Consider the following 23,149-nt stretch of genomic DNA (forward strand, 5'->3'; position numbering starts at 1 on the left):
ACTCACTCACTGCCAGCCCACGCAAACCATCAGCCAAACACCACACCGCCAGGCCACGCATACTGCCAGCCAAGTACCAGCCCAGCCACACTGCAGTCCACGCACACAGTCATCACATTTCTTTTTTTTTTTTTTACAAGAAAGAAAACACAAACCAATTGGAACTAGATAGAAAACTAGAACTACAAACACAACAGCAGTAACTAAAGACATCATTTTAATGCCAACCATGAAACTGAGCAACAACTATATAAAACCATATAGACCAGGCAGTGCACTATTAGACTCTCAGTTGCTCCCAAAAACTCTTTTGAGTGTGATACAATCTGAAACATGTTGGCGCCCACAGCCCAGGATTAGAAGGACAATCTGCACAGTGCATACAACTCTTCTTCCGCTTACCTCTTCGCAAACAGACTCTATATCTCATACAGGGAATGGGTTTTTTGGGCGTGTGAGGAATTAAATCAGTAAAAGTGGTGATCTTTCAATCTAGCCACATCCTCCACCGCTAGGAAAACTTGCCTGTTCCACTACAACAAGGATGCCTATCACAGACTCCTGAAACTGAACAAAAGTCATCTTTGACGCAGGAGAACACTCCTTGACATAACAAAAGAATTAAAACTTGCTAAATTGAAGAGATGGATGGCCAACTTCTTATACCAAATGTAAGCCTTGCGAACAGCAGTGTAAGGTTCCAACATCTGATCTACTCTATCGACACAACCCATGTGCTTATTGTAGTCTACAATGCACACAGGTTTGCGCACTTCAGCAACCTGACCCCAAACAGTCACAGGTGAAGTACTGTCATGGATGGTAGTCCGCATGTACTCATCCCTCCTAGCCACAAATTTCACGGCTAGCAGTTTCTCACTACGCAAGGCACTGCACTGTCCCCTCTGCAGCTTTTTTCAAACAAGCTCTTTTGGGTAACCTTTACGGTTAGAGACGATTGTGCCACAAGCAAAAGTGTCCACTTAGAACAATTCCTTAAACAATTGCACAGCAGTGCAGAAGTTATCAAGGTACAAATGGTGAACTTTGTTAAACAGTCCTCTAGCAAGTTCCCACACAATTTTCTTTGAAACTCCAAAAGTGGACAGACAACCAGGGGGGGTCAATAGTGGAATCCCTACCAATGAACACCCGGAAATTAGACATATCCTGCCCTAATCTCAGACAACATATACATCTTAATTCCATAAAATGCCCTTTTGCTAGAAATGTACTGCCTAAACACCAAACTGCCCTTGAACAGGACCAAAGACTCATCAACAGCTATTTCTTTCCCTGGAGTATAGATCTCTGAAAATCAATCTACAAAGTGATCAAGAACAGGCAGAATCTTAAAAAGACTGTCATAAGGGTGATCTTGTGGCAATGCCAAAGCATTATCAACAGAATGCAGCATCTGAAGCAAAAGTAAATACAGATTACGACTGGTAATTGCAGGAAATATGGCAGTTTCCATCATGGGACTGTTTGACCAATATGAAGCCAGGGACGGCTTCCTTATCAAGCCCATCAAAGTCAAAGCCAAAAACTTCTTCATCTCAACCAGATTTGAGAGAGTCCACCCAGTAGCTCCAGAGCTGGGCCTAAGTCTGGCCCTGTTGTCCCTCAAAAACTGTTCAGCATACAGATTAGTCTGATCAACAATCTCAGACAAAAATACATCTTTCATAAACATCTGAAAAAACTGTACAGGCAAAACATTTTCACAATCCACTCTACACCCTGCATCACCACTAAAGGCAGGCAATACCGGGGTGTGGCCAAGCCGCCGACCGTGATGGTCGCGCAGGCTTGAAGCTCTGCCGCGGCCCTCTTGAAAATATTCTCCCAGGTGGCGTTGGTGGTCCCGCCTAGCAGCGCTATGCTGTAGGGAGGGGCGGAGGTGCAGCCGCCACGGAGACTGTTCCAAATTATGGGTGCGGTGCGGATCCGCGCAGAGCAAATTGAAGCGGGTGTGGCGCGGCCTACACTTGAGTGAGCCGGACCGGCCTATGATGCATTGCAGCCGTTGGAAGCGGTGCAGAGACCGGAATGCAGGGCATTGACGGGGTAAGTGCCTGTGGCGGGGGCACACGGCAGATGGCAGGCTTAACGACCCATTCCGGCGGTCCCGCGGACGTTCCCAGGAAACCCTGTGGCAACAGGGGCCACGGGTGAGCCTTTGGGCCAGCCATTGGGCCGCGAGCAGCGGGCCTCGCGAGGTACACCCTACCCGCATCCACACCCTTGGCTGTGCCGGTGCCGTGGCCCCCCCCCCTTCTCTAGTCTGATGTAATGGCAGCGGGCACACGGAACAACTATGTGATATAGATGTCCCAGAATGAAGGATGATCCTCAGTCAGACTGCGGACTGGCACCTCGGCATCAGGGGTGTGTGGTGAGCTGGTCGTTAGCACGGATCTTTAGCTGCAGAAACGGCAGGATAGCCACGCTGGGAGTTCGGTGAGAGACACTACAGTGCGCAAAATGGAGGTTGTCAGGCACAAGCCCTCACATGGAATGTTTGTCCTGTGACATTGGACTGCCTGTGTTAGCGTCATTGAGTGCCCCTGAAATCGAATCAGCAATACGTGGCAGATCACCAGGAAGTGGTGTATGGTGGCATGGGTCGCAATGAACCTAAACAGACTACCCTGTCCTTTAAAGCGCCTGGAACCAGCACGTCTGCACAGCGGGTCGACATGGCGGAAAGCGGAACGTCACGACGGAGGCAGCCGGCCCAGATACCATGCTGTTGGAGCTTCGGGCAGGCTTCAGGGCATTGGGCACTCGCTTTGATGCCCTAGACAAGAGGTTGAAGTCCATGGGTGCCAAACCTGATCAGCATGATGGGCGCTTAAACATGGCTGAGGGCAGGATTTCTGATTTGGAAGATGGTGCCGCTCAGACAACGAAAAAGTTGATAAGAATGGAGAAGCTCCTTAAGGCAGTGGCTGTTAAAAACAAAGATTTGGAGGCGAGAGGGTGGCGCAACAACATCCGTATAGTGGGGGTGCCTGCGTCCACCAACAATGGGGGCTGGACCGGTTCGTGGAAACGCTCCTTACGAACCTCTTTGGCAGCGAATCCTTCACCACCATGTTTGTGATGGAATGGGCGCATTGTACCTTGGGCCCGCGTCCGAACCCGGGCTGCCCGCCAAGATCAATCCTTGCCCGTCTCCTCAACTTCACGGAGAGGTACACTGCTTTACGTATGGCACGGGAAAACGGGCAACTGAGCTGGCAAGGTTCATCCATCTCCTTGTACCCAGACTTTACTGTGATGGTGCAGGAAGGGTGCCGCAAGTACGCAGAGGTGAAAGCACACCTCTGGAAACTGGGTCTTTGGTATGTAATTTTATTCCCTGCCATGTTAAAAGTCGAAGTGGATGGCTGATGCCAAATTTTTGACGCCCCCCCATGATGCTCAGGAATTTTGACAAAAGTACTCCAAGGCTGACTAACGGCGCGGATCACCTTCTCCATAGCAGTCGCAGATTATACCGGACTCTGGTGCCAGTGCTGATCACTTTTCTGGCAGCTAATTGACTCCAATCTTTGTTTCCGCCCATCACTGTATTGGTGAATGTGGGAGTACACATGGGGCTGTCTGGGTTTCCCCTTTTGTTTCTAGTTTAGCTACGTTGGATTGCCACCTGGGTCGAATCTTACTTACATAATCAGGCACTAGTATGCCAAGGAGTTGGGGAAGCGACGTGGCGTTGCCACCCCCGAGTGAGGATGTACCTGTTTTATTTGATGCAATCTCGTAATCGTTCTATTCTACCATTTTGTTTGTTTTTGTTTTCATCCATTTTTGCATGGGGATGGGTTCTCCCCCTGACGTTGCGTAAGGGGGATGGGTGGTGTGAGGGGGGTGTGGCGTGCTTGTGCAGAAATATATAGAATGGTTTACTTACAATGTGCAATTACAGTATAGATATAAGCAATTGGGTCGTGTCAGGCTGAAAAGACAAGCTATAGGATATGGCTAATAGGGTGCAGGCAGAAGCCAATGTTACAATAATGTCCTGGAATGTTAGGGTCTGAATAATGCCCGTAAATGTAAGCAGTTGACAAACTATTTGCAGTGCCACCAGGTAGACATTGCTTTTATACAAGAAACACATTTGGAATCGGCTGTTAAGACATCTTAGGCATCAAACTGGGGTTCTCGTAGGTATTTCACTGGCTATAGCTCGTACGCCCATGGAGTTGCAATATTGATGCATAAGAGGGTACCATTTCGGGAGCTGGAGGTATACCAGGATCCTGGTGGACGTTTCCTGTTGGTTAAGGGCTGTATGCTTGAACATTCTATGTTGTTTGCTAATATATATATATGCACCAAATGTTGATGCCCCTTCTTCTTTGACACTGTTCACTCAGCCTTGGAACGTTTGGGAGCAGACCATATATATTTGGGAGTGGACTTTAATTCATTGCTGGACCCGTTACGAGACAGCACAGCACGCACGACAGACACTAAGCCCAGGGCAAGAGGCTCCTTATTAGATACCATGGGCAGGTTTGACCTAGTCAGTGCCGGGAGATTTCATTGTGTGGACCGTGATGGTTACATTCATTACTCTGCACCCCATGACACATGGACATGCCTGGATTATTGGTGTATTTCAGAAGGGGTGGCGCTGTGGATAGACGGTTAGTCCTTTCCTGTGGACGCTGTCTGACCATGCTCCTGTTATGGTCAAACTGAATGTCCCAAGGGCTGGGGGGGGTAGAGCGCCCATGGAGATTCCCCAACATGGCACACTGTCTTTGCAGTCGAACTAGGAGAGGCGGTCACAGAATACTTTTCCATAAATGAGGGATCAGTGAAGTTCAAGGCTGCACTATGGGAGGCCTTACATAAGGGGTGTATGTATATCCAAAAGCGCTGGGGTACTTAAAGATCTAGGATGAACGCTAGCAAAGATAGAAGGGCAGCTCACGGAACTAGATCGTATTGAGGCAACCCAGGCTAGTCCCCATGACTTGCAGCGACGTGCAACGCTTTTGTCTGAATTGCGGGAGGCAGCAGAGCGAGAAGCTCACTATCTCGGAAAATATGCAATTGCCAGACGGTGCGGGGAGGGCGAGCGGCCGAGTAGAACATTAGCTAGAAAAATGTAACAGTCTCGCAGACCAACATACATATCGGAATTGGTAGATAAGGAGGGGACCTTTAGAACTGGTAATTTGGGTATCCTTTGGGAGGTGCTTACCTACTATACTACATTGTATAAGTCTCAGGTCTCCGGGTCCTGTGTGGACTGTGGTGGATATCTGGACGAGATGGCACTGGTGTGGATGGAGAAGGCGCATCAGGAGTTCCTTGCTGAGCCCTTCTTGGAGAACGAAATTAGTGAGCCCATTGATACCCTGGATGGCTCAAAGGTACCCGGGCTTGATGTATTCACGGGGTACTTCTACAAGAAATATACAGCTATAATCGTTTCCTATCTTATTGACATGTATCGAGAGGCAGTGGAGGCGAAGATGCTCCCGCCAACTCTCAGGGAGGCAATTATAACATTGCTGCCAAAACCTGGGAAGTATAAGCGGTATTGTAGCTCGTACCGGCCGTTGTCACTTCTAAACTTTGACAGTAAGTTACTGGCCAAAGTACTGGCGACTCAGCTTGCACTTATTGTTGAAAAACTGATCTCCCCAGCACAGTCAGATTTTATTCCCCACAAATCCACCAACACTCAATCTGTGCACATTGTTTGCCACACGGCATCGAATAGCACCTACGGTCCCAGCAGTCGCCATACTGCTTGATGCGGAAAAGGCCTTCGACTTGTTGGAGTGGCTTTTTTTGTATGCTACATTCGGACGACTTGGAGTGTCGGAATGTTTCTTTGCGGTGGTAAATTACTATACACGCTGCCCGCATCCGCCTCAATGGAACACTGACCAAGGAGTTCAGGCTTACTTGGGGTACGCGACAGGGGTGCCCACTATCCCCTTTGTTCGTGATTGTCCTCGACCCGTTGGTGCGGCATCTACAGGACAACCACAGTCGTCATGCGCTGCAATTTAACACTGGACCCCTACTCTTTCACTCTATGCAGACGATATAATTGTATATGTAAGGCACCTAAATGATAACCTGACACCGCTGCTTCACGAAGTTACTAGGTTCGGAGCCCTGTCAGGAGGATTGCATATCAACTGGGAAAATTCGGAAGTCTTTCCTCTAACAGTAGTACCATGCGATAGATCAATGGAGTACCCATTGACCTGGTGTGATGAGTCGGTGAAATACCTTGGGGTTCATCTTCATAGGGAGAAGGATCGCATTCTACAGTTGAATTATGGCCCGGTTATGGAAAGATTAGGGCGTAATATAGAACGCTGGCTCTCTCTACCCTTATCGATGGCTGGAAGAACAGCCATAATAAAGATGGTGGTCCTTCCACAATTCCTGTATCTTTTTCAATACATTCCTATTCCTCTATATAATAGTTTCTTTTCAGAACTTCCTACACTGCTGATAAGACTGGTATGGGAGGGTAGGCAACCTCGTATCAGCTGGGACAAGCTAATGCTCCCATATGAGAAAGGTGGTTTTGGGGTCCCGAACTTCTGGGTTTATTATCTGGTGGCGCAGGCTAGTTTTGCCCGTCACTAATACCATATTGATGTCAGGATCCCGTACCACAGACCAGAGGCAGACTTGGCGCTCTCGGCGCCTCTTAACTCCCTACTGCAGGCTAGGATTCCGCGAGACCCGCACAATATTCAAACATTATTCACCACTAGCTGGGCATGGCATAAGCTGAAAACATTGACTGGTTACCATATGATGTACTCTCCTGCATTGCCGCAAGCAGGTAATGGCTGGATCCCTATATTACAGGAAGGTTTATTGAAGCGTACCATGGCCAAGTTCCACTTAGTGACATTTGGCCATCTCTTTCCTAAGGGTCACTTTTTCTCGTGCACGAAAGATCCTCATTTCCGTGATGCTACGGTGATGGATCATTTCGTGCTGCTTAGAATACAGAGGCCACTGAGCGAATATGCCCTACTACTCCCTTGAACTACCAGACTTTACAATATTGACAGGGGTTATTAAAGATGGGGATGGCTGTCATCTCACAGCGAGAATGTATAAAGCACTGATCTCTATGCTTCATGGTCAGGATGCGGGTTTCAGAGCAGCGGGGGAGCATGACCTTGGACACCCAATCATGGATGCGCAGTGGGGCCAGTGCTGCACTCAAATACGTTGAGTTTCTCCTAACCATCGGCACAAGTTGTTGCATTTTAAATTCTTGTGGAGGGCATATGTGACACCTAGTAAAATGCATAGTATAGATCCTTCTGGTCCCAGTGTATGTTTGAGATGTGGTTCCCCAGATGCCGACTTTGCGCATGTCGCATGGACATGCACCATAATTGAGAGCTATTGGCAGGCAGTCTTTTTGGAAATATCTTATATGGTTGAGATCGAGGTCGTTTCCACCCCTTCCATGGCATTACTTGGGTATATATACAGCCTCCCTAAATCTAAGCGATATTTTTTTGCTATTGCACTCCTTATTGCTAAGTGAGAAATTGCCATTAACTGGGGTAGTGAACGGACCCCCACGCTGCAGGACTGGTTAAGGAGCAGGACATTCTGTAATACTACCAGTGATAAATATGCTCAACTGCAACCACCAGCTGCTAGACCATTAGACATCTGGCAACCGTTCCAAAGCTACGTATTAATGAAGAGGGAGGTGACTGACACCACAACACAACCCCAACACAATATTGCGGGCGGCACACAAGATGTGGAGACACTGAGCACTGTTATATCACCGTGTAGCTAGTAGATATCTGCTGTTCTATATCGTATCGGGGCATATATTGGATCATAACTATGCACCCTATCAAAGCCTAGATGTTGTAAAATAGACCTGGAATATGCTAAATTTTTACCCGTTTGTACTGTACTTGTGATATACTTTTTTCTCTCGTACTGTATCACCATGTAAGGGACATGCTGTACCTTTCTCATCCTAGTTTAAATTGAAGTATCAACCAAAAAATTAAGAAAAAAAGAAGAAAAAAAAGGCAGGCAACACCGGCTTTACCATGTTTGGATCAACGCTGAGTCCAGCACTTCCAGTAGGAAGCCTTGCAGCCCGGCTGCAATCCCGATGTCTCTTGCTGCACCATTGACACATCAGTGTCCTCCTCTAAAACAGGCACTTCACTCTGGACTGAGCGTAGCTTCAGCCGCACTGAGAGTAGCTTCATAATCAGATGATTTCTTGTGTATAGAAAACTCACTGCCAGAATCTGGCACTCTCTCCTCTCCCTCAGACGCACTGTCAGTCTCATAATCCTGCTCAGAGGTAGATTCAAAAAGCATACCAACCGCCTGCTGAGCATTAATTCAACGGCTAGCCATAATCCTTATTAATAATGGTAACTTGTCAAACAAGTCAACAACAATAAACACTTTGTAAAATAAGTAATAAAAAAAGTGTATCACAAATACCTATATACTCCAAAACTATATCACTCACTTGCCAGAAGCAGCTAGACTCGCCACCACCTACTCTGCACAGACACAGTAAGGATCAACTATATCCTGCTAAAAAAGAAAAGAAAATTACACATAAAACAACGCAAAACACATTGCAAAGTATTTCATGCTCAAAACACTAACTAAATATGCTGTCATTATGACACCACTTACAAAAAATTCATTCATACATGACATTAATACTCATTTGGAGAAAACACAACAAAAATGTTTTTCTTACCAAATAAATGCAACTACGCAAAACTGCAGAACAACCACTGCAGAAACCGCAAACAACAATCAAAAGCTATGCATTAGAATAAAAAGGAGAAATAAAACAGTACAATCACATATGCCATTAATGCACCAGTCAACACACAATCCACCAGCCAAGCTAAGGGGTACGTGGGCCTAAGAGTATAAGGCTGATCTTTCCCCAAGGGGGGCAGAAACAGCCAAGATATTCACCCCCATAAAAGGGGAGCAACCCTTGCCCAAGAGACAACTCCCCAACACTAACATTTAAAGGAAACCCTGGTGTCCAGTGGCTTCTGCCCCCCTAGGGGACAGATGGGCCTAAAAACATATGGCCGATCAGAGGGCAGAAATAGCCACAATCATCACCCCCATAAAGGACCCAAGGGGCAGGTAACCAACGACATTTAAAAAAAAAAAAAAAAACTGGTGTCTAGTGGCTTCTGCCCCCCTTGTGGGCAGATGGGCCTGAACACATATAGAACGGTCTGCCCCCAAAGGGGGCAGAAACAGCCACAAGAATCACCCCATAAATGGGAGCGACCCTTGCCCAAGGGGCCACTCCCCAAAATCCCAAATAAAATACCCGGTGGCCTAGTGGGCCACACAATTTTTTTTTACATCAGCCAATCGGCCCCAGGGGGGCAGAAGCAGCCAAAATAATGCCCCCTAAAGCGGAGCGACCCTTGCCCAAGGGGCCGCTCCCCAACATCCACCAATAAAACTGAAATCCCTAGTGGCCTAGTGGGCCACACACATTTTTTTTTTAAACTCAGATGATCTGTTCCCCCAGGGGGGCAGAAACTGCCAAAATAATGCTCTCCAAAAGGGAGCAACCCTTTCCCAGGGGGCTCCTCCCCGTAAAAATATCCCTGGTGGTCTAGTGGGACAGAATATTTAAAAAATATGTATCGATCTGCTCTCCAGAGGGGCAGAAACTGCCACAATCATGCTCTCCCATAGGAAAGCGACTCTTGCCCAAGGGGCCACTCCCCACAAATAAATCCCTGGTGGTCTAGTGGGCCCAATTATTTTTTTTTTAAAAGGCCAGCTCTGCCCCCGGATTGCGGGGGGGGGACGGGACAGACAGCCATAAACATTGCCCCCATAGGGGAGCAACCCATGCCTAAGGGGCCGCTCCCTGCAAACAGTTAATCACATTTATATTTGGGAAAAAAAATCCCTGGGTCTAGTGGGCATGCCTGCTGTACAATCCTGCGATCGTGCAGCAGGAATGCTCCAAAGAGGCATCGGAGGAAAGGAAAACCCTTTCCTTTCCCCGATGTCTCTTTTGTTTAAATCCCCACCTCCCCGAAGAGAATCCCACCTCTTTGCAGGACGCACTGGAAGCAAATGGTTCCCAGTGCATCCGGTATCATGTAATGAAATCAGCGCACAAGGCACCCTGACGTCATTAGATGACGTGGAGGGGTTGGCGGGGGGGCAGGGGAAGGGCTTCCCCTACCTTCCCCGATGGGGGCAACATAAAGGACGGCCAACGGGGTGAGCGCCAGCGCTTCCCCCGCGGTTGGGTGCTAGGATGGTCAGGAGCCGTCTGATGCACACGCACACCGTGACGTTGGATGGCTCCTGGACGTCCGACACACAATAAGGGTTAAAGGAAATGGAACGTATAAATATTCTACTAGATGTATCAAATTAAAAGGATCTAATATCAACAAGTCGTAAAAATATAGTAGAACGTCTTAAAAAAAAAAAAAAAAGAGTGAACGATTAAAGCAATAAAAGCTTTCAAGTTTGCAAGAGAAATTAGAATATGAAATGGGGCAAATATTTACATTTGCTAGGAAGTTTGACACTGTTAAGAGACACCATCTTTCTAAAGCCAATTCGTTGGCCCCGATCATTGAAAACACTATCAACAGAATGGATGGGACATGGGTTTCTGATTTTAGCTCTGTTTAGAGCGCAAACTGAGTCAGAGAATGACTGACATCGCCAGCAATAGGGAAATTGATGCAGCAAACTTGACACTGGCGGAAGAGCTGTATTTTTTTACGACGAGACCGCAGAAAAACCAGAGACGACTGGAAAGGAGAAAACTCAAAAGTGGCAAACACCAAAATAGGACAAGTCAAAAAATGGAGACGAAGTGAATGCTGTCGATAACACCATAATCAATTTGACAGATATCCAGTTAAATAAAGTGGAGATCCAACTTCTGTCTTTGAGCCTCAATTTCTGTACCGAAAGTAACTTTAACTACAATCAAACGAGAATCAATGTATTCAAATTTATAAGAAAACTCAAACTTATAAAGTTTTTTAGATTGAAAAATGTTGAAAGTCAACCAACTAATCCTAGACCAATGACATTCGTAGGTCATGACTATCTACAAGTGTCTGACATGGAAACATTAAGGACATTGCAAGCATTGGACAATGAAGAGGACACTCAAAACACACTGTCTACCCAACAATCCATAATTTCAGCTGGCGTAAATCTATCAGCAACAATAAAAAGCCCCTTCAAACCAGCCTCAACTTTTATGCTAGTGATGCCAAGGGATGCTGTTGACTAATTCAATGATAGGGTAATAGAGGAAATAAAGAAACTCAATCGGAGGACCAATCAAGTTAAGCGAAAATTCCACCACCAGGAGAGACAATACTATAATCTAATGCAATAACTATGCAGTAACAGTTAAATCATAATGAACAAATCAGATAAAGGAGGAAATGTGGTCCTCTGGCCTATGAAGTAATATTTAAAAGAAGCGTACAAACATCTGGATGATGAAAAATGCTACAAAAAATCATCTGTCCAAGAAATTAGAGCTGTAAAGTCGGCATTAAAAACTGACTTTACCGAATGGACACGGAGGGGTCTCATTTCAAAAGCTTAATTTTTGTGTTTGAACAATGAGTCTCCAGTAACACCTGTGTTGTATTTTATTCCGAAATTACATAAGGACATTTCTCCAGTGCCAGATCGACCAAATATTTCAGCTAGAAGAAGCCTCTTTGAAAACATCTCACAATATGTTGATTTTTCCTCCCAGGATTTTGTAATGAATTTACCATCCTTCATCAAAGATACAGGGGATTTCCTGAAGAAAATACATAATACATGTTGGAGTGATGAATTTGTCCAAATGACTATGGACATCACCTCTTTGTACACGAGTATTGAGCACTACGATGGCTTGAGGGCGGTGGAACCTTTTTTAAATAAGAGGCAGATATGTTTTTATAATCACAACAAAATGCTTTTAAAAATTATTGATCTGTGTTCAACAAACAGCTTCTTCCTATTCGGCAAGGAGATTTTTCAGCACCTAAGGGGGTTGCCATGGAGGCCTGCTTCTCCCCTGGCTACACATGATTACACGTGGATTGGTGGGAGGAGCAGGTCCCCCGGTTAAACCATAAAAAGGAATGGCAAAACAATGTGGTGAGTCGGTGGAGATTTATCTATGATACTTTTTTAATTTGTTGAAGGTATCAATATGAACATTATGAATTTAGAGTTTACAGCGCAAACCAATAGACAGGCCATTGAATTTCTAGATGTCCAAGTGTATGTAAAAAATGGTAAACTGGAATCAAAATTACATTGCACAAGCACGGTGGGAAATTCTATCCTACACGCCTCAAATTTCCATCCTAAACACCTAATAAAGAGCATCCCGTATGGTGGATTTCTTAGATTACATAAAATCCACAGCCAGGGGGATGTTTTAAAGGAATGCCAGGATGCAGCTATTGAATGTTTTGTAGCACGAGGTTATGACCCGGGCATCTTAAATCAGGCAAGGAATAAGGCTAATGAGAAATCTAGAGATTCAGTTTTATTCCAGACCCCGGACAATACTCCCCAGTCCATTGAGAAGAACCCCCTTGTTGATAATGAGTATGACATTAGATTTATCACTACGTTCAGCCGACAGGAGAGAACTCAGATCAATTGTTAACAAGCAATGGCCCTTGATTTTAACAGACATTACATTTGGCCAAGTCCTCCCTAAAAAACGAACCCTCCCGTTCAGACGAGCTCCATCAATGAGGGACTTGTTTATCAATAGCAGCCCGGAAGTCACAAGAAAAGCCACTTGGCTTGAGCCAAAGAATTAATTTTTTTTAAATGTACTTTATGTCATGCTTGTAATTTTGGAGTTAATATGTCCAGCTACAAATCTGCCTTTGGTGAGAGATCCATCGATATTACGGGCATTTGACGTGCAGGACGGAGTATGCCACTTATGTCCTATAACGCCCGTGTGGCTTACGTTATGTGGGTAGCACAAAGCTACAGGTTCACATCAGGATTTTACAGCATCTTAGGGCCATTGTTAACTCCAATCCGACGTATCCAGTAGCACGTCATTTCAAAATGGTACAAAAGAACAACTTAAATGACCTTAAACATTTTGTGATTGGTGTAGTACCACCTCTGAGAAGAGGGGGCAATAGGAAAAAAGCTATTGAGGCAGTTTGAGTCAAAGGTTATACTCGAACTACAGTCTAAGATACCTAATGAACTCTATACCAGTGAGGACTTGCACAGTTTTCTGTGATAGTACGATTATTCCGTTACAGCCAATTGTCTAACGTGTGCTCAATGCCTACATTCCCGTCCTGTACCATTATACAAAAAAACATTAGGGCAGGTTGAGCAGTTGAAAAGAGATGGCACAGAGCAGATACAAACAACGTTTTTAAGCAGGTCATTTGGAGTCCATGAAACTTTGGAGGGTTTTTTTTTGTTTAATGGTACAGGACTGGAATGTAGGTATTGAGCACACACTAGACAGTTGGGAGCAGAGATTTATTTATTTGATTTTCAGGTCACTTTAAATTCACTGGGGATGTTCAGTGTTTATCTAGCAACGTGGGCACAGTTTTGACAGGTTTTACATCGAGGAAGGAGATGGGGAGGTTACCGCGTTAAGTAAACTCTCTACATTGGCAGAAGGGTATTTAGGGTTACGTATTTAGGTAATCATTTGTTCAAAAGGGCAGATTACGTAGGTTATGTTTACAGCATGCAAGGTTGGACAAACATTTTTGAGTAGAAGTATGAAAGACTAACATGGGTTTTATTTTATTGAAACAGCTTTCCCTGACGAAGGGCAATTAAAGATGCCCGAAATGCATTGGGAATAAGATTTTTGCTGCAATTAATGAAATAAATGTCCTGACGAAACGTACAAAGAGGCCTGGATTGGCACAACTATTTTGTGTGAAGCTTATGGATATTTGGACAGTTTTATCGTGATTAATCAAGTCAAGTTGGATAACATGTGAATATTTCAAAATAAAACAAAGTTTGCAACGTATTTTTCTGAAGCAGTTATGCTGCATTTTGTTGATGTTAACCTTGTATTCCCATTCTCATCCCACAATTGCATTCCAATTTACATTTGATTGAGTTCAGTCAAATTGTCATAATGTTTTAAATCTTAACAGATTACAGTAATGTAATAATTTGTCCTTTTGTTTTACATCAATGTGGATGTAGGCCTCTGCCATGTCCCCCTATTGTCTGTGTTTATTAATTGAGATTTATGTATGTATGTAGTTAATTATTTGTTTATCCAACTTTGTTGAATTTTGGTATTGCTCAACGTGTTTTTTGGTGATAGTCTCACTTTTTGCAGGTTGGCTTAAGCGATTTGGCTATCCGGGTGTATGTCCCGGTTTTATCAATTTCATAGGTGTGAAGAAGCAATTGGATTCTAGTTTTCTAAAAGTAGTTAGTGCCACACAAGGTTTGAGTTCAAGTCGTTGACCAGACCACGAAAGAGTGGCTGCATTTGAGTAGCACATATCAATTTGGACTTGAAGAATTGTGCAGGAGTGCTTATCTGTGGGGCAATTGTGATGCACACTGTGATCGACCTGATAACTGAGTGCTTACATAATCTATCTCTCTCTGTCTCTCTAGCTATCTATCTCTCTATTCATTGCTTCCTCCCAGCCAGTGAAGTCTTACTGATTGTTATAACAAGGACAACTATGGCACCCACAGATTTTGCAGTTACATCAATGAAATCTCCTTCCCAAATTGTTATAAGAAAACTGTTTGCAGCCCACCCATTTCTTGACCAATTTTACTTCCTCCTTTCCAGGTGACTCGTCAGATTCAGGAGCATGAGCAGGACTCTGCTCTACGAGAACAGATGACTGGCTACAAGCGCATGCGACGGCAGCATCAGAAGCAGTTGATGGCACTGGAGAACAAACTGAAAGCAGAGCTGGATGAACACCAGCTGCGACTGGACAAAGAGCTGGAGGCTCACCGAAGCAATTTCAGTACTGAGGCTGACAAGCTCTCTAAGAAGCATCAGGCTATTTTCGAGAAGGAGGTTAGTAGAGATGTAAAACTCAAACCACTTTTTACTTCTCTTTGATATTCCGCATTACAGCAGCATACCTGTCTGATGATGACCTTTCTCAGACACAAATCATTGCCTTTTTGCATTAATTCGTCAGTGAACATTGTACCCTATGATTACGTGTTTGTACTGCTCTGTGATCTCCGACTCACACCCCCCTAATAACACCCATGCACTACTTGTGTCTCACTAAGAATTACTCCAAGCACCTCTGTGATTTTCCACAGCTCCTAGTTTTCAAAGAGAAGTGGTCAGCAGCCTTGTACTTGGTAGAGAAGCAAGCCATTTACGGAAACCTGGGATTTTGCATGCGTATCTGTGATGTCCACTTCAAATTGGTATTGGAATATTGCTACAGTACCTGCTCACTGTGTGAATATTAGACATTCAGCCTCAATGTGTTGCTCTTGGATTTGCAGCATTCAAGCGTGATCACTGTCAATTTGCTCCCTATGCATGCCTGTCAAATGTTACAGGCTCTTACATCCCCAATTCGATGCCATCATCTTCCACCAAGATTTGCCGATAATGGAACCAATGTGTATTTCTTTGGGATTATAGTTAGCTCTCTGTCGATCTCCTTTGTGATTAGTGTCTGATCTTGCTTGTTACACTGAACGGAGGCCTTAGTCTCTTTGCATCTATCTGTACATATCCAATGTCCATTCACTGAGAAAAGAGGCACTCTAACCTCCCACGGAAAAATACTGGTAGTCTGTGTTCTTTTAAAGGGGTAAAGAAGCACAGTCCTGTTCCATATCCATTAATGGTAAAACCATTTCTAAACACTTTTTTGAATGGTTCTAGCTGTTTTAGTTTAAATTCACAGCTTAAGCTGTATAATAGACATTGAGAAAATAATTCAAAAAAGATAAATTAAAAAGTTAAACATACCGTTATCCCCTGGATGATCTTGAGTGATCTAGGGGAATAGATCTGATATATTCATTTGTCCAATCTAACCCAGAGAGTGGATGCATAATCCAGAACCGAATGATGGTGCAGATAATGGGTGTTTAGCAAAGTGAATGTTTCTGGAGCCGAACCTGCTCATGGGCCAAACCTTCACTTACTTCATTGGCTCTTTTACACAGAATGGTCTAGTGGAAGATGATGTATGAGCGCACTTTCCCATTCATTCATTGCCTGCTGGTATCTAGTTTCTTGCTTTTGACTTTTAAGGTCATTGTACTGAGAGGATGAGTGTTGGGTCCTTCCTGAATGCCTTTTGAGGCCAAAGTCTCATGCTTCTCTCTCGATTGAGGCATTGAACAAATAGGTTGAGCTCACTTCCTCCTGAGTTTGCCTTGCTAATCAGTTCCATCCAAATAAATCCCCGTTTCTTCTCCAGGCAATTCTTCCTCTCCAGTGGTGGAGTCAAGCAGGCAAGGGTTGACTTGGAAAAGTTCTATATCCTCTGTTCTTTGTAATGTCCCACAACCCTCTGGTCTGTAGTGAAGCCTGCATGTAGTGTTTTCCCCCAGCGAATTTCACTCCATTGTTGGATTCTGCTAATCAGTTGTCCCTTCTTTAGAATGGCTGTGGATGATTGAGTATGCCATGGGCCATCCTACTTTATGGCATCTTCAGTGATAAGTCAGTGCGGCCCTTTTTAAATTAACAAAATAACATGTATTGAAAAAGAGGCCCCTTTAAACCTAATTGACATTGGTGAAAAAATAAGAGACAACTAAAGTCTTTCAGGGATTATTTCAAAGTACAGAATGAAAAAAACACACTGGTAATGGGTGAAGCCAAGTAGTCTGCTTCATGAAACAAAATAGTAGATCCAAAAGGTGATGTCACCAAGATTCTGATGTCAAACTAAAACTTTGTTTTCCTCAATTACCAATGTGAGGGCAATGGATCTGGCACTTGCCCTTCTGAAACTGCAGTGCTGAGCTATGACCTGTTAATCATCGCTCTGGCAAGGTCCCCTGCACTGGTCGCGGACACTCCTTCCTGCATCGGCAAGTTTAGTGCCAATCCACACATCTTTAACAAGCTCAACTTTCCAGACTCCAGATGACGTTTTACATGATCTTATTTAAATACCGCTTCCCTAAAAGAGGAGAGGATGATGAATCATGATTGGCATCAGCATGTAGACTGATACTGACGAGGCAGAGAAATTGCTTTTGGTAAGTGAAAGAAAGGGCCCACTTTTTGCAAAGTAAGCATATATAGTAGAGCAGATGCATCTTGTAAACCACACAGATTGCCCTCAACATTGATGTATCCAATTAAGACGATCTAATTCAGCAGCAATTTACCTAACAGTAAGGCAACCCACAAAAGTGTAATACTTTATTGTTCAATTTTGTTGTTGGAATGTAACCCAGTGGTTGTCTTTGATTGCTGTAACAAAGTAATGGCGCTTGGCTTTGGACCTTGGGACAAGACTCCCATCATTAATTCAATAACTGCATGCGTAAATATATATCCAGTTGCCTATGCTGAATACCATTTAAATGATGCAGAGAAATGGATGGTGGCAAGGTCTGAGATTTATTATTTATTCATTTAATTTATTTCAATGTTTTATAAAGCCACGCTTTATCAATTTCATATCTAAAGTGATAGTCTTCTAACTGCAGATTCCTTACCTTTGAATTTTCCAGGCGTCAGACTGGATCTGGAAACTTTTGCGTGAGCAGTTCTCCTGCGTGCCGTCGGGTGGCTCAGTTCGGCTCTACGTGACATCACGGACGTCATTGGCGCTGGTTGTGATGTCACAGTCATCTATATAAGCACCTCCTAGTCGCACAGACGTCTGCTCTTTTCTTTCTGTGCCAGTTAAGTGCTGATCTGGAGAAGAGCTACCCGTCTGTCTTGTTTTGACAGACTTTTCTTGCCATTTTGTCAAGAGATATTTTCTTGTGTGTAGAGGGATGACCTCTAGATTTACAGGGTTCAAACCATGTGGTGCCTGTCACTGTGCGATGTGGGTAACGACTCCCATCTCGTCTGCTTGGGGTCGTGCCAATGCGACCTTCCCTGGCCCCAAAGTCGGTGCCCCTGACGCCGCTGGGCTGTGCTCTCCCAGGCAGTGAAAATTGGGAGAGATGCAGCAAAATTAGATGTGGCTTAGTTACGGCTGACTCGCTGGGAAGAGTGGTTTTGTCGACAGTTGCATTACGGTGCTTCGCCTGGCTGAGAACATCTGGCTTCTCGGATGGTGTCCAGGATAACCTCATGGACATACCCTTAGACGGGACTCATCTTTTGGTCAGAAAGCGTACTCTGCTTTGGAGCGCTTCAAGTAATCTCGTGCTACGGCCAAATCCTTGGGACTCTTGGTTACACCTCGTGGACAGTCTAGCTTTCGCCCCTTTCGTGGGGAATAGAAGGGTTTTATCATCCGTATCGGCCATATCCCAGGCACCGACCTGTTCAGACTCCCCAAGTTGTGCGAGGACATGGACACTGTTCATTCCAACCTAATGTGAATGGTAGCCAGAAGTAGTCTGCCACCCAGGCCCCCACAGGTACAGCCTCCAAGCGTTTCTAGTTTTGTTCTGCACGAACATGCTGCTCCAGTTGGAGGGAGAGTTCAGCACCATTTCCTCTTCTGGAGGTCCCTAACATCAGACAAATGGGTCTTGCCGATCATTCAGGACGGCTATTCTCTTCCCTTTCTTTTTTTTTTCTCCTCCTTTATCACAAACTCAAGAATTGCTGATGGAGGATCGTCTAGTATTACTCCAAGAGAAAGTTACAGCTCTCCTGGCCAAGGGAGCTAAAGAAATGATTCTGATTTCAGAAGAAGGAATTTGTTGCTACTCCCACAATTTTCTGATACTAAAAAAAGAACAATGGCCTACTGCCCATTATTGACTTTCAGACTGTCAATCTCTTCCTCAAAAAGGAGAAAATCAAAATGCTCCGGTTGGCTCAGAACTTGTCTGCCCTAGACCAAAGAGACTGGATGGTATCGTTGATTTGCAGGATGTTACCTTCAGTTCAGGGTAGTCCACGAGCATTTTCAATCCACAGTGCTACCATTTGGCCTTACCAGCGCCCCTCGGGTTTTTACCAAGGTGATGGAGGTAGTTGCAGCTCATCTGTGCAGGTAAGGTGTGTCAATCTTCCTAATCCTCTATTATTGGCTGTTGAAGGTGTCCTTGTCCCAGGCTACAGTCTCCCACCTCAAGACTGCGGCTGACCACCTGCATTCGCTGGGGTTCACTATAAATGTGCCAAAATCACACGTGTGATGCCTCAGATGCTCCCTTTCTTCGGAGCTGTTCTGGACACAGTGCAGTTTCGTACTTCTCCTTCTGATCACCGAGTCCAGGATATTCAGGTTATGATACTCATGTTTCAGCCTCTATCCTGGATTTTGGTGAGAGTGACTGAGGTTCCTGGGACTCATGGCTTCCTGCATCCTGTTGGTAAATCACGCCAGAATGCATATGCGGGCTCTGCAATGGGACCTGAGGTTCCACTGGGCACAGCATATGGGGAATCTCCCCAATGTGGTCCATATTTCGGAGGAAACTGCAAAAGATAAGTAGTGGTGATTAAGGAATCTCGATTGGGTCAAAGGCAGACCCCTCTCCCTTCCCAACCAGATCTCATAGTAGTGACAGATGCATCAATCCTGCGATAGGGCGGCCTTCAGGGAGAAGTGGAAATCGGGTACATTGATCTCCGGAGTCGGGGCTCCACATCAACTTGTTGGGGCTTCGGGCGATCCGGCTGGCATTGGAAGCATTTCTTCCCTCTGTTAAGGGGAAGTTGGTGCAGGAGTTCACGGACAACACAACCGCCATACTGTACTGCAACAAACACGGTGGAATGCGGTCCTGGATCCTTTGTCAGGAGGCTTTACGCCTCTGGGCATGGCTGTAACAGCAGAGCATGCCCCTAGTGGTTCAACACCTGGCAGGCAGACTAACTTAAGACGTCGATGCCCAACGGATCACAATGGTGTCCAGTCAGTGGTGGTGAAAGGTCTGTTTCAGCAGTGGGGAGAGCCTTGTTTAGATCAGTTTACCTCCGAAGAGAGTGCGCAATGTCAGCAGTTTAGCATGCTGGAGTCTCCAAGGTGGCTACCGCTCATCAATGCTTATTGTTTGAGTGGAGCTAAGGCCCGCTGTACGCCTTTCTTCCATTACGCCTTTCCGCCCATACCACTTCTGCCCGGAGTTCTCAAGAAGATCAAGAACGAAAGGGCCCAATCCATTCTTGTGGCTTCTGACTGGGTACAGAGCCTGGTATCCAGAGCTTCTTCTAATGAGCATCGATTCTCCATTCAGGCTGCCCCTTCAGGAGGAACTTATGTTGCAGTAGCAGGTGACGGTCCTGCAACTGAACCTGTCAACTCTCTGCCTTCTTGCATGGAGATTGACCGGCTTTCAACCTTTCTCCCAAGGAATGTAATGTTATTTTGACAGCACACACCTGCTGTTGGCAAAACTTGTTGAAATATTGTATAGAAAGGTCTATTGACCCTCGTCCTGCTTCTCTATCTAATACTCTTCTTTTTTTCCTTGCCCCTGCCCAGCAGGGCTCTGCTTTGGGTACTCTCAAGGGTTATCTTTCTGCGCTGTCCACTTTTTTTGCATCAACCCTCCTTCTTCAAATCCCCTATTGTAAATAGGTTCTTAAAAGGGCTTGTACATATGTTTCCGCCTACACCCTTTATCATACCATAGTGGGATCTCAATTTGGTTCTCACATATCTTGTGTGCTTCATTTGAGCGTTTACACAACCGTCCCCTCTGGCTCCTTACCATTAAGACTACCTTTCTATTTGCAGTAACATTTGCCCGGAGGGTGAGTGAATTGCAGGATTTGCCATCCAACCCTCCCGTGCCTCATTCCTACCAAAGGTGGTGACCCCATTCCAACTGGGTCAGTCGGTCACGCTGCCTGCCCATTTTGCTCCCCGGCATCCCTGTAAGGAAGAGGAGCATCTCCAACGTCTGGACATAAAACTAGTGTTGTTGTTCTACCTTGACCACACAAAAGAGTTCTGGGTGGACGACCAGTTCTTTGTGGGTTACGTGCGAGCTAAAAAAGGTTGGGCAGTGCAGAAACTAACTATTTCGCACTGGGTCTTCATCTGCATTCAAATCTGCTAAGCCCTTGCTAGGAGGCAGCCCCCTGAGGGCTTACAAGCTCATTCCACCAGGGGAATGGTTGTGACCACAGCGTTGGCTAGTGGTGTTCCAGTTCTAGATATCTGCCAGGCAGCAGCATGGGCTTTTCTTCATATGTTTGCCAGGCACTACTGCCTGGCCAGTCCGGTCCGTAGGGACAACATTTTGCCCATTCGGTCCTGCAGGACATTTTGCTCTAGCAAATCTGATCGCAGCCCACCGCCAGGATGGTATGGCTTGGATATCTATTCAAAGGTAAGGAATCTGCAGCTAAAAGTCTCTATCAGATGAACAAGTTACTTGCCTTCGGTAACGCATTATCTGGTATAGATCATATCTAGCTGCAGATTCCTTACAGACCCATCCATGCATCCCCACTCCACGGACTCATTTGATAGGGCTAGGCTTGCTCCCTTTTCATAGCCCTAGTTGTGATACACACAAGTCGGTTCACTTAATGGCTCTGCACTTATGGCGTAGTAAACGTGAAAAGCAACTCAAGTCCCTGCGCCTAGGTGGCACCTATATAGTTGACCACAGCGTCACAACTGACGCCAGCGATGTCATTTTCATTTTTCATTTTCATTTGGTCTTTATTTCGATAAAATTTCATCATGAAAGACATTTTACAATCATAATTAAAAAATACAGTTTCAGCAATACAGAAGAAAAGACAAAAAACCTTAAAACACAGAGGTAAAGATGGCAATCACAACATCACTCAAGTAAACTGTTAATTCCTATTTCGGATGATCCATACCCAGCCTAGGAATTTAGCCACAGCGATTACAACAAATTCGCTAGTGTCGAAACGCAAAATGTTAAGGGCTACAAAACCCTGCCGGGTACCCATATTTTGACATAAAGGTTTAAGCCATTTGGCCCGAGGTGCAGCGTATGCCGGTCAGACAAAAAATATGTGACCAACTGAGTCGACACAATCGGAACACCACCTACAGGTATCACATGAACCACCCTTCCATTTTTTTGTGAATGAATTGGTAGGTAAGGAACCCACCCTGAATTGGTGGTAAATTTTCCTATCGCTAGGCCTGGTGATTGTGTCCCAATATTCTTCAAAAACAGGGGCTTGTTTATATCCAAAAAACCTGCCAGACAATGACTCAGGGGAGACAGATAAGATGTGTTTTTGGGAAATCATAGACCAGTAAAGGATTTTGAAGCATTTTTTGGGTGGAAAAGAGTTATTAGCTGTGTCAGTCCACAATATGCCTAAACCCATAGAGTCCAATAGTAATCTAACATGCTTACACCAGCCCCCAAAATGCAGCGAACATCCATAAAAGCTTTAGCATGAGGACCCAATTTGGGGACTGTCCATAATTTCCTCCAGAAAGCCAGAGGTTTAAACCTGGCAATGTCGTCAAAGGAATGACATCCAAGGTCTAACAAAAGCGGTTGAGCTGGGGAGTCCCGTTAACTTTCTAAAAAATGTGCTTTGGGCTTTGACCAGGGGAGAAAGGTCAGCGAAACCCCAGAGTTCAGCGCCATACAAGATTGCCGAAGTGATCCTAGCTTCGAAAATTTTGATGGGTGGGCCTATCATTTTCGACTGGGATTGTTTTTGTTCCTTGATCAAGCTACCCAATAATTGGGCAAATTTAAGAGAAAGAACGTCGATTTGGGGCCTCCAGTTCAACTTATTTTCAAATACAACGCCCAAGTAGGTCATGACATTTGTACGTTCCAGAACGTCGTTGTTCGTGGACACCTGGCCCTTCACAGGTTTCCCTTTGTTAAAAACCATATGTTCGAGGCATATGAGCTGCAGATCACACACTGAGGATAAGATCGCCATCTGGTGTTGGGCTCGGATGATTGCAGGTTGTTGTTGTCTTCGGAGAAGTCTTTGGTCACGAGGTTGGTGACTCCTCCCCTG

At 45.1% G+C, this 23,149-nt stretch overlaps 1 protein-coding gene across 4 annotated transcripts in view; it reads left to right on the plus strand.

The window, feature by feature from the left end:
- Positions 1-23,149, plus strand: part of TAOK2 (TAO kinase 2) — an 867,950-nt gene that overhangs the window by 644,030 nt on the left and 200,771 nt on the right. For all 4 annotated transcript variants that reach the window (XM_085618801.1, XM_085618799.1, XM_085618802.1 and 1 more), the window contains exon 17: positions 14,876-15,112. In XM_085618801.1, the coding sequence (XP_085474927.1) occupies positions 14,876-15,112 (237 nt within the window). The remainder of the gene's footprint in view (positions 1-14,875; positions 15,113-23,149) is intronic.

The sequence above is a fragment of the Triturus cristatus genome, chromosome 7, assembly GCF_964204655.1.
Source record: "Triturus cristatus chromosome 7, aTriCri1.1, whole genome shotgun sequence".
NCBI classification, from domain to species: Eukaryota; Metazoa; Chordata; class Amphibia; order Caudata; family Salamandridae; genus Triturus; species Triturus cristatus.